The 12617-nt window shown below is 40.9% G+C and overlaps 1 protein-coding gene across 1 annotated transcript in view; it reads right to left on the minus strand.

Annotated features, from left to right (window-relative positions):
- LOC133992671 (thrombospondin-type laminin G domain and EAR repeat-containing protein-like) overlaps window positions 1-12617 on the minus strand; it is a 31590-nt gene that overhangs the window by 2450 nt on the left and 16523 nt on the right. The window contains exons 9-16 of the mRNA XM_062431357.1: window positions 12259-12349; window positions 12023-12176; window positions 9240-9371; window positions 7319-7436; window positions 7114-7228; window positions 5326-5506; window positions 4601-4653; window positions 3051-3227 (exon numbers count right to left, since the gene is read on the minus strand). Of these exons, the coding sequence (XP_062287341.1) occupies window positions 3051-3227; window positions 4601-4653; window positions 5326-5506; window positions 7114-7228; window positions 7319-7436; window positions 9240-9371; window positions 12023-12176; window positions 12259-12349 (1021 nt within the window). The remainder of the gene's footprint in view (window positions 1-3050; window positions 3228-4600; window positions 4654-5325; window positions 5507-7113; window positions 7229-7318; window positions 7437-9239; window positions 9372-12022; window positions 12177-12258; window positions 12350-12617) is intronic.

The raw sequence follows: 12617 nt of genomic DNA on the forward strand, positions 1-12617 counted from the left end.
CCCTTCCTTCCTACCTTCCTTCCCTCCTTCCTTCCTTCCCTCCTTCCTTCCATCTGTCCTTCCTTCCTTCCCTCCTTCCTTCCTTCTGTCCTTCCTCCCTTCCTTCCTTCCCTCCATCTGTCCTTCCTTCCTTCCTTCCCTCCATCTGTCCTTCCTTCCTTCTGTCCTTCCTCCCTTCCTTCTTACCTTCCTTCCCTCCTTCCTTCCTTCCCTCCTACTTTCCTTCCATCTTTCCTCCCTTCCTTCCTTCCATCTTCCCTCCCTTCCTAACTTCCTTCCTTCCCTCCATCTGTCCTTCCTTCCTTCTGGCCTTCCCTCCATCTGTCCTTCCTTCATTTCTTATAAAGCAACATTTATCTCTCATTGTAAAATCTATTCATTAGTTCATGTAGATTTAAGAATATAAAATAAAGATATTTGATGAATAAAGTGAGTTTAACTGTGACTCCATTTAAGCCCACGTCATGATTAATTTACTAAATATAAACAAATATTGATTGATGATCAAAGAATTATAAACAGCAATATATGTATTCACTAACATGTTAAATATTAAAACATGAGGAAACTCTTACAGGTGTGACTTCTATCTATCCCTGCCAAATAAATCTTAAATAAAATAAATCCTGACTGCATTTATTTGTGAATGAATTTGAAATGAGCTTCTTTAGTTTTATTGCCATTAAATTAATACTTAAGTCTTTTTTTATTCTCCACATGTGAGAGGAAACTCAGCTTTTTATGAATTTATGATAAAATCCTTTAATCTTCCCTTCAGCATTTATCACCTCTGTGTAATGAGTCCTGCAGCCTGTAGAGGGCGTCAGCAGCTCTGTGTGTGTGTGTGTGTGTGTGTGTGTGTGTGTGTGTGTGTGTGTGTGTTTAAGTGTGTTTAAGTGTGTCTTCTGCCAGCTGTGACACATGTGGTCGACTGTCAGAAGCTGAATTAAAGGTTCATGAAGCTTTTTTCTTTTTTTTTGTGGTTTTAAAATCCAATAAAAGTCTGATGATCCGCCCCGACTGACGAGTCCCAACAGTCTGCCACTGGAAACCCCCTCACACACACACACACACACACACAACACACACACACACACACACACACACACACACACACACACACACACACACACACTAATTACACTCCTTTTAGTTTCCTGTGCTTTAATTGGAAGTTTTCGGTTTCCTAACTGAGCAGAAATCAAAACACATTTTCATAAATCTGACACTGAACGTCTGTCATCATGTTTTACGGCTGCTGACTGAAGCTGCTCACAGCTGCTAATAAAGATTATTTAAACTCCACCTGCTGAGCTACACTGTGAACAAGTCAGTGTGACGTCATGAGATGAGTTCACAGACTGACACGAGTCCGAGGCAACAACACGATAAATCTAAATGATAACGACATCGAGTCCAAATCACACGAAAACAACACAATCACAGAACTCAGGAACTATTTAATTAATTTAAACTGATATAAATAATAAATAATAATGTAATGAAACAGAATTAAACTTCAACAATAAGAACATAATAAGGTTTCCTTCTCATGAAACACTGAAGTTTGATCCACACACACACACACACACACACACACAAAATAGACGCACACACACACACACACACACACACACACACACACACACACACACACACTCACACACACAGACACACACACACACAGATACACACACAGACACACACACACACACACACACACACACACACACACAGAGACACACACACACACACACACACACACACACACACACACACACACACACACACACACACACACACACACAGACACACACACAGACACACACAGAGACACACACACACACAGAGACACACACACTCACACACACACACACACACACACACACAGACACACACACAGACACACACAGAGACACACACACACAGAGACACACACACACACACACACACACACACACACACACACAGACACACACACAGACACACACAGAGACACACACACACAGAGACACACACACTCACACACACAGAGACACACAGAGACACACACACCCTGCAGCTACCTGATGTCATGTCTGACTCTCAGCTGGAGCAAAGGTCACGATTATCTACAAAGTCTGGTATAAATCTCATCAGCTGTTGTTGAGAAATGTTTAAAGATATATATTATAATAATTATAAATAAAAAGCTGTGTTTTATTACTATTTATAATTGTGAGCTGCAGAAAAACCACAATGATGATGAAGAGGAACAGACGAGGATCCTCATCACTTATTTTATATCAAACTTAAACACTGAAAACTTGAATTAAACAGATTATTTCTAACAGTCTTCAGTTCAGTTAAAGTTAGGATCAGATACATGCAGTACACAGATACACCAGCAGGGGGCGACTTATTTCAATTTAGAGGCCTGAATAGTTTTACCTTCTGTTTGTCTTCCTTTGCAGTATTTTTTTCTTTCTTTGCAGTATTTTTGTCATTTTTTAAGTATTTTTGTCTTTCTTTTCAGTATTTATGTCTTTCATTGCAGTATTTTTTTCCCCTTTTTGTAGTATTTTTTTCCCCTTTTTGCAGTATTTGTCATTTTTGCAGTATTTTTGTCTTTCTTTGCAGTATTTTTGTCATTTTTTGCAGTATTTTTGTTTTTCTTTGAAGTATTTTTTGTGTCTTTATTTGCAGTACTTTTGTCTTTCTTTGCAGTACTTTTGTCTTTCTTTGCAGTACTTTTGTCCTTTTTGTAGTATTTTTGTCATTTTTGCAGTATTTTTGTCTTTCTTAGTTACTGGTACTTCAATAGGAATAGTTAGTGGATTGATTAAATATTTAGTATCTTATTTGATGGTAAATTCCTGTTGATGATATGAGTATCAGATTAGTTACAGCAGCTATAGAAGCTCATTTATCTATAAATCAGTGGCTGATATGAGTTCTATGCAGAACCTGGTGGGTTTTGATGGTGAAGACTTTACAGATCTTAAGTTTAAAAATGTTCAGTTGGACTTTACTAACATCTCAGATCCTGAACCTAAAGCTGAACCACTGACCGGGATGTTCTGGAAGGTCTGGAAGCGTCCGTCCAGCCAGACGTAGACGGTGGAGCTGATGGTGGTGGTCTGACCGTCGAAGGTGTTGGCGACCGCCAGGAAGTGGTACGGTCCCACCGTGAAGAACTCCCAGTCGTACGCGCCGGACGTGGACAGAGTCTGGTTCACCTCGAACAGCTGAGAGAGGACGAGCAGGTACAGCAGGTTTATTGGGACATCAGGTTTGTGGGGACAGCAGGTTTATGGCGACAGCAGGTTTATGGGGACAGCAGGTTTGTGGGGACATCAGGTTTATGAGGACAGCAGGTTTATAGTGACAGCAGGTTTGTGGGGACAGCAGGTTTACGGGGACATCAGGTTTGTGGGGACAGCAGGTTTATAGGGGACAGCAGGTTTATGGGGACAGCAGGTTTATAGGGACAGCAGGTTTATAGGGACAGCAGGTTTATAGGGACAGCAGGTTTGTGGGGACAGCAGGTTTATGGGGACAGCAGGTTGTGAGGACAGCAGATTTATAGGGACAGCAGGTTTATAGGGACAGCAGGTTTATGGGGACAGCAGGTTTAAGGGGACAGCAGGTTTATGGGGACAAAAGGTTTAAGGGGACAGCAGGTTTGTGAGGACAGCCGGTTTATAGGGACAGCATGTTTATAGGGACAGCAGGTTTGTGGGGACAGCAGGTTTATGGGGACAGCAGGTTTACGGGGACAGTAGGTTTATGGGGACAGCAGGTTTGTGGGGACAGCAGGTTTGTGGGGACAGCCGGTTTATGGGGACAGTAGGTTTATAGGGACAGCAGGTTTATAGGGACAGCAGGTTTAAGGGATCAGCAGGTTTATAGGGACAGCAGGTTTGTGAGGACATCAGGTTTAAGGGATCAGCAGGTTTAGAGTGACAGCAGGTTTAAGGGATCAGCAGGTTTATGGGGACAGCAGGTCTATAGGGACAGCAGGTTTATGGGGACAGCAGGTTTATGGGGACAGTAGGTTTATGGGGACAGCAGGTTTATAGGGACAGCAGGTTTATGGGGACAGTAGGTTTATGGGGACAGCAGGTTTATGGGGACAGTAGGTTTATGGGGACAGCAGGTTTATGGGGACAGCAGGTTTATGGGGACAGTAGGTTTATGGGGACAGCAGGTTTATGGGGACAGTAGGTTTATGGGGACAGCAGGTTTATGGGGACAGCAGGTTTATGGGGACAGTAGGTTTATGGGGACAGCAGGTTTATGGGGACAGTAGGTTTATGAGGACAGCAGGTTTATAGGGACAGCAGGTTTATGGGGACAGTAGGTTTATGGGGACAGCAGGTTTATGGGGACAGTAGGTTTATGGGGACAGCAGGTTTATGGGGACAGCAGGTTTATGGGGACAGTAGGTTTATGGGGACAGCAGGTTTGTGAGGACAGCAGGTTTGTAGGGACAGCAGGTTTATGGGGACAGCAGGTTTGTGAGGACAGCAGGTTTGTAGGGACAGCAGGATTATGGGGACAGCAGGTTTATGGGGACAGCAGGTTTAGAGGGACAGCAGGTTTATGGGGACATCGGTACCTTAGTGTTTGGGTTCCACCTGTAGATCACACTGTGGATGTTGTGGTTTGAGTCTCTGGCTGAAGACAAACAGACACGAGTTCATTATTTTAAACTTTAATAAAAAACCTGAATCTTTTTTTATTCTGTGTGTGTGTGTGTGTGAGTGTGTGTGTGTGTGTGTGTGTGTGTGTGTGTGTGTGTGTGTGTGTGTGTGTGTGTGTGTGTGTGTGTGTGCCTGTGCGTATGTGTGTGTGCCTGTGCGTATGTGTGTGTGTGTGTGTGTGTGTGTGTGTGTGTGTGTGTGTGTGTGCCTGTGCGTATGTGTGTGTGCCTGTGCGTATGTGCGTATGTGTGTGTGTGTGTGTGATCTAACCACAGTACATCTGCTGCCTTTCATTCTTTCTGCTTCCTTTTCAGATCATAAACAAACTTTTTTCTTTTCAGCTCCGATCACACACAGTTAACGCAGGTGTAGTGTTTGATGTGAAGCACACACACACAAACACACACACACACACACACACACACACACACACACACACACACACACACACACACACACACACACACACACACACATATGATGAAGGCCCTTTAGGAGCTTTTAGCCTCCTCCATGTTCTTTCTTAAAACCTAATATTTAAGGTACTTAAAGTGCAGCACAAACATCTGCAGCTCCTGGTGAAGATCATGTGATCCTGATCGGTACTGAGCACGCTCATTGACCCAGACTCTCCTTTTACCTCGCCTGTGATTGGCTACGACCAGGAAGCTGTGGTTGTGCATGGTGAAGGCCTCCCAGTCCAGAGCGGCGTGCGTCTGCAGCGTCTGATGACGGACGAAACGCCGCCGCCGCCGATTCCAGCGATAGATGACCGACAGCTCGGGCTCCAGCTCCCGAGAGTTAGCAACCACCAAGAAGATCTGAGAGGGAAACACCATGAGGCAGACGTTGAATATAGAAGAGAGAAGTCAAGGAAGGGAGGGAGGAAAAAGGAAGGAAAGGACGGAGGAAAGAAGGAAAGGAAGGGAGGGAGGAAAGAAGGATGGAAGGCAGTCAAAAGGAAGGAAAGTAGGAAGGAAGGGAGGAGGAAGGAAGGAAAGGAGGGAGGAAAAAAGGAGGGAAGGAAGGAAGGAAGGAAGGAAAGGAAGGGAGGAAGGATGAAGTAAGAAGGAAGGAAAGGGGGGAGGAAGGAAGGGAGGAAGGAAAGAAGGTAGGAGGGAGGGAGGGAGGGAGGGAGAAAGGAAAGAAGGACAGAGGAAAAAAGGAAGGGAGGAAGGAAAGAAGGAAGGAAGAAAAGAAGGAGGGAGGGAGGAAGGAAAGTAGGAAGGGAGGAAAGAGAGAGAGAAGGAGGGAGGGAAGGGAGGAAGGAAGGAAGGAACAGTCAAAACAGACGGGATCAGTTTGACACGCAGGTTAAATAGATGAATAATAAATAAAGTTGAAAGAAACCAAAGTAAAGAAAACACTGAGAGAAAAAGAGAGAAAGAAACAAACGAGAGGAAACGATGACAAAGAAAAGAGATGAAAAGAAAAACCACGAAAACCTCGACGTCACAGACTGGTTGTTAAAAGGTTTCAAACTGGTTTCCAGTAACAGTGAAGTGAGAGTGAGTTCATGTCATCTGTTCCTTTTGGGACTAATAAAGTATTCTGATTTCTGATTAAAATAAATAAATAATAATAATAATGAGAGATTAAATGTGCACATAACAGCAATAAAAAAGTATGACATGTAAGTCAGGAGAGGTTAGAAAAGAAGAAGGCAGTTCAACATACATGTCTATATACGATAAAAAGAAGTGAGCAGTAAAACGAGAGCATTACATCATCATTCGCTTGACAGTGTGAGAGTGCTTTTTACATATTTAACCACTTAATGAACACAGAGAGAGGAAGTAATCGTTTCCATAACATAAATATAATTTACTGATATTTTATTGGTTTATGTGTGTATGAGACCAGGCGGGGAGTCCCGGTCCTCTGAAATGATGCCAACGTGGAAGTAACTTATAACTGCATTCTATCAAAAGGCCACCAGGGGGCGACCGTTTTGGTGTCAAAAGGACTTCCGTCTCTATACAAGTCAATGGAGAATTCCCCAACTTCTCACTTGATTTCTAACCTCAGTAAACGTTTTCAAAATGTGTTTATGGTCTCAATCGCTAGTTTAAAGCCTTCTTCAATGCAGTATGATGTTCATTTGGGACATTTTGGCCTCCCTGATTTTATATGTGACGATAAAGCAGGGTATGCATTAGGGCGTGGCTACGTCGTGATTGACAGGTTGATTGGTTCACAGGTTCAGGAGGGCGCCTCATGCTCCTCCTGATGCCCATATAAGTAGAATCCCTGTTTTTATTTTTCCCAGCATGCACCGGAAATGTTCAAGATGGCGCTGCTCAGATCCGAAACTATTGGCCTCCGAGCAGCAGTCCACAAACCAATGGGTGACGTCACGGATGTTACGTCCATGTCTTATATACAGTCTATGGTCTGACTGTAAGGAACTGTAATGAGCAGCTCTCACCTTCTCATCGATGGTGAAGTGTTTCCAGGCTCGAGCCTCCTGCGTGCTGATGTTCTGGTAAAGCTGGAACGAGCCGTCGGTCCACTTGTAGACCCCCGAACCGGGTCGCGAGTCCCTGCAGGACGAGACAGAGGATGCTCAGCACGCTGCTTCCTGTTCTACACACTTATGATGCGGTTCTGCAGAGGCTGAGGGTTCGGGTTACCTGTTGGCTGCAGCCATGAACAGACCTTCAGACGGGATGGAGAAGACCTCCACATCAAAGGTCTCTGAGCTGGTGTAAAGGTCCTGGTAATCCTCCACGTAATCCAGACGCTGCTGCTCTGCAGGAGGGAAGACGCAGCGCTAATAAAACACTGATGCAGCAGAGACTCTACTTTACTGTCAGAGTGGATAATCTGCATCTCTGATGAATAAAGACACTCAGATTTATTAAATATTATTTTGGGTACCGAAAAAAATATTATATATATAATATTAAAAATATTAATATTGAAATAAAACAAAAACATTTTGCCAAAATATAGATTATGGGATATAAAACTTAATTCTTGAAAAATGAAAACTACATAAAAATGGGAGTTTTTCATAGTGTATATATTTTTTTACTTTTATAAAATTACCGATTTCTTTAAATGACTTAACCCTCCTGTTGTCCTCAGGTCAAGGAAGGACAGGAGGAAGGAAGGAAGGAAGGAAGGACGGAAGGAAGGAAGGGAGGAAGGAAGGAAGGAAGGAAGGGAGGAAAGAGGAAGGAAAGGATTAAGGAGGGAGGGAAGTAGGAAAAGAGGAAGGAAGTAAGGAGAGAAGGATGGGAGGAAGGAAAGGAGGAAGGAAGGAAGGAAGGAATGAGGAAGGAAAGAAGGAAGGAAGGAAGGAAGGAAGGAAGGAAGGAAGGAAGGAAGGAAGGAAGGAAAGGAGTAAGGAGGGAGGGAGGGAGGAAGGAAAGAAGTAAAGAGGGAGTGAGGAAGGAAAAGAGGAAGGAAGTAAGGAGAGAAGGAAGGGAGGAAGTGAGGAAAGAAGTATGGAAGGAAGGAAGGAAGGAAAGAAGGAACAGTCAAAAGAGACGGGGTCAATTTGACCCGCGAGGACGACACGAAGGTTAAATCAGTAAATTGCCATTTAAGTTGTGATAAAACGTTTTTCCCAACATGATTTTTTAAATTAAAACTTGTTCATGTGAAAATATTACGACTGTAAGTTTTTCTTACATCATCATCGTATAATAATACAACTTTCTCATTGTAGCTTTATTCTCGACTTTTTTCTCATAAAATTTAAAATTAATCCTAAATTGTTTTTTATTCCTCTAATATTAAACCTTTTCCTCATGCTTACTTTATTTTATTGTGACGTATGTCTAATCCGACTTTTTCTAATCAATAATATAAAACATCAATATCAGTTTTACTCTGGTACATAATGTTACTATTTTTTCTATAATTTTTAAAATATTGTTTTTATTTTTTGTGTACGTACTTATTATTTATTGTTCTTTATTCTTTTTATTGATGATCGTTCTGTTTTACTGCTGTAATTTTTCCATGGGACTAATAAAGGATTATCTTATCTTAAACTTTTGACTTATTCTTTTATTATTATGACTTTTCCTAAAAACAAAGTCTAATTTTATCTCATGCTGTGAATTTTTCTTGTTAAATGTATTCAATCACCACGTAGCCACGCCCTAATGCATACCCTGCTTTATCATCACATATAAAATCAGGGAGGCCAAAATGTCCCAAATGAACATCATACTGCATTGAAGAAGGCTTTAAACTAGCGAATGAGACCATAAACACATTTTGAAAACGTTTACTGAGGTTAGAAATCAAGTGAGAAGTTGGTGAATTCTCCATTGACTTGTATAGAGACGGAAGTCCTTTTGACACCAAAACGGTCGCCCCCTGGTGGCCTTTTGATAGAATGCAGCTTTAAGTTACTTCCGCGTTGGCATCATTTCAGAGGACCGGAACTCCCCGCCTGGTTTATTCTCATAAAATTCTCATTTTGCCTCATAAAGCATAAAACTGTGACTTGTGATTCTTGTAATATAACTTTTTTTCAGCGTACATTTCAGAGCTCACAGGTGAATATTTTGGTATTTGAGGAGGTTTCAGACTCACTCATGAGGAGAGTCGTCCATGTGAGTCCGTCACAGATGAACAGAGCTTTCCTCTGAGCGTTGAACCACAGCTGACCCTGTTCTGCTCTGGAACAAGGAGGAGGATTCCCCAAAGTCACCCGAGCCTCAGCCTCTAAAAAACAACAAATAACACAAGTTCAATATTGTTATGAGACTAATGTTCAATATACACACATTAAATTATTAAATTACAGTTACTACACATTTCAGTTTGTCACTACATTTACTACAGTTCTGTATTAAAGTACAGTTTGAGGTACTAGTACTTTACTGTAGATAGTTTGAGGTACTTGTACTTTACTGCAGTACAGTTTGAGGTACTTGTACTTTACTGTAGTACAGTTTGAGGTACTTGTACTTTACTGCAGTACAGTTTGAGGTACTTGTACTTTACTGTAGTACAGTTAGAGGTACTTGTACTTTACTGTAGTACAGTTAGAGGTACTTGTACTTTACTGTAGTACAGTTTGAGGTACTTGTACTTTACTGTAGTACAGTTTGAGGTACTTGTACTTTACTGTAGTATTTCCATGTGATGCTACTTTCTACATCTCAGAGGGAAATATTGTACTTTCTACTCCACTACATTTATTTGACAGCTTTAGTTACTTTTCAGATGCAGATTTGACACAATGGATATATATATATATATATATATATATATATATATATATATATATATATATATATATATATGTATATATTATAACAAGTTTTATAAATACAACACATTGTTAAAGATGAAACCAGACAGCAGTGTGTAGTCGGCTCACATTTCAGATGTCTATGAGTTGTTAACAGCTCCTCTAAACTTCAAACATGCTTTCATTTCAATAAATGTTCAAATGATCCAATATTTCAGCAAAAATCAAAGATTAGAGAAAAAGTCCAAAAACTGAAAACACATTAGTGAATCAGAACTTAGTTTGTTCTTCTTTCCCATTAATCATCTCAGAGTCCTTCAGACTTCAGCAGATTAAACTCTTTATGACTCAGAGTTCATATTTACCTGCATCAGGTGAGTCTGTACCTGCTCACAGCTGAGAGCTCCATAAACTACAAAGTCACTTTAACTTGTCCTCAGACTCATTTGAAGTCACATCAGAGCGTTTCTGCTTCCAGGGAATATTTATTTGGTTAATGAGACGAAAGAAATCACCTTTTAAGTTAAAGACATTTAATCTCTAACTTCTATGAAACAGATTTCCTGCTTAGTGAGTCAACAGACTTTTATAGGACACGTTTTTCATAATTATCTTTTAGTCTTTTAGTGAACTTTGAGTCAAAATGATTGTTTCTGACTGAGAGTTAAAACTTTAACCTGTTGTGTCTTTATTAGACTTTAAACATCTTGTTAAAACTCTTTGTTGCTTCTGTGGAGTTTTAATGTCTTTGCATTGATACTTCCTGTTTTTAACTTTATATTTAATGATTTCTTTAATGTTTTTTATTGAACCTTGTGAATCTCGACTCTTACTGTAAATGATCTAGAAAGTACATAAATAGTCCTCTTGTTGCTCCTTTTATTTAAATAAACTGTATCTGTGTATTCATCATAGTGTGGAACAGTTGTTTGTATTTATTGATGTGATGCTGCTTTCTGAACCAGAAACCACAGACTTTAGTTATTTTTGGATCAGCGACGAGCTTTAAACACACGGCAGCTTTTGGGCTTTGATGGAGCTATGCTAACAGTTTCCCTCCGCTTCCAGTCTTTGTGCTAAGCTAAGCTAACCCAACCCTGGACCTCCCTCTGTACTGAGAGATGAAAAGACTGAAGCGGTGGAAGAAATAACGCGAACACCCCTGAACAAAGGCGGTGTTTTGAAAACTGTCCATCAATTCAGCGCCAGCCTGACCTCACACTGTTGTCATGGAAACACACAGCTGTCAATCAAATTGTCTCTCATATACACACATACACACACAGTGAAACATAAAACCAATAGCTATAATAATCTCTCAATCACACACACGAAGCAGCTCTTCCTTCCTGTCAGTCAGTTTGTAGCTTGTGTTACTGAATCACTGATACCATCACAACCAGCAGTTAACAGCCCAAACACACACACACACACACACACACACACACACACACACACACACACACACACACACACACACACACACACACACACACACACACACACACACACACTGAAACTGAGATGTTTCAACACCTTCCAGCTATTTTAATGCACATTTTTAATTTGTGCATAAAAGACTGAAAATGTGAAAAGTTAAAATATTACCAACTAAGTTAAAACCATGAGAGAGAGCAGACCTGTACGTTTATGTATCTATTTAAAATCATTTGCTTCACTATTAATAATCTAATGATGTCATATATAATAATATATCAGTCAGAGGACCAAACCACTACTTTTACTGTAATACTGCATACTACATCACTATAATACTGCAGTACTTTTACTGTAATACTGCATACTACATCACTCATAATACTGCAGTACTTTTACTGTAATACTGCATACTACATCACTCATAATACTGCAGTACTTTTACTGTAATACTGCATACTACATCACTCATAATACTGCAGTACTTTTACTGTAATACTGCATACTACATCGCTCATAATACTGCAGTACTTTTACTGTAATACTGCATACTACATCGCTCATAATACTGCAGTACTTTTACTGTAATACTACATACTACCTCACTCATAATACTGCAGTACCTTTACTTGTACTGCAGTATTTTTATGGTACTTTAACAGACTCTGGTTTCCCTCCTCACCATATGGGTATTCTGGTCCGTTGTGGTCTGGCTGGAGGGGGGTGGACCTGAGGACTTGGGGGACGGACAGCTCGGCCAGACTCGGGTCAGAGTTGGGACACAGTCTGGGCGAGGCGTCTGAACCAGGAAGTAGAACCAGCTGACGCAATAAACCCTGAACACAGACAGACGGGTTAGAAACATTTTCTTCTTCGTTGGTTTCTGTGCACATGCTCAGTAGGTCTGATCTGACTCACAGAGAAGCGTCCTCTCCACCTCCTCCTGCTGCCGATGAACAACCTGGATCCTCTGGTGCTCAGCGTGCTGGGGAAGGACCGGACCTGTTTACTGGGAGACAGGAAACCAGTTAATGCGACAGTCTGTCATCGAGCCTCAAACTGACTTCACTGTGATGATAAACTGGTCTGATTATACTCTGTAAAGGGTTAGTGACTGTTACTGATGCAAGATGTGAAAAACTAAAAGACTTCAAATTAAGAAAATATAAGAATTAAACCAAAATTAATTTGAATCAGATTCACAACTAAAATCTAAAGACAAGAACTGTTTGAAACAACAGGTTTCATTTTACTGTTCAAACTGGTTTCAACTGGTC

The sequence above is a fragment of the Scomber scombrus genome, chromosome 13 (genome assembly GCF_963691925.1).
Source record: "Scomber scombrus chromosome 13, fScoSco1.1, whole genome shotgun sequence".
Classification (NCBI taxonomy): Eukaryota; Metazoa; Chordata; class Actinopteri; order Scombriformes; family Scombridae; genus Scomber; species Scomber scombrus.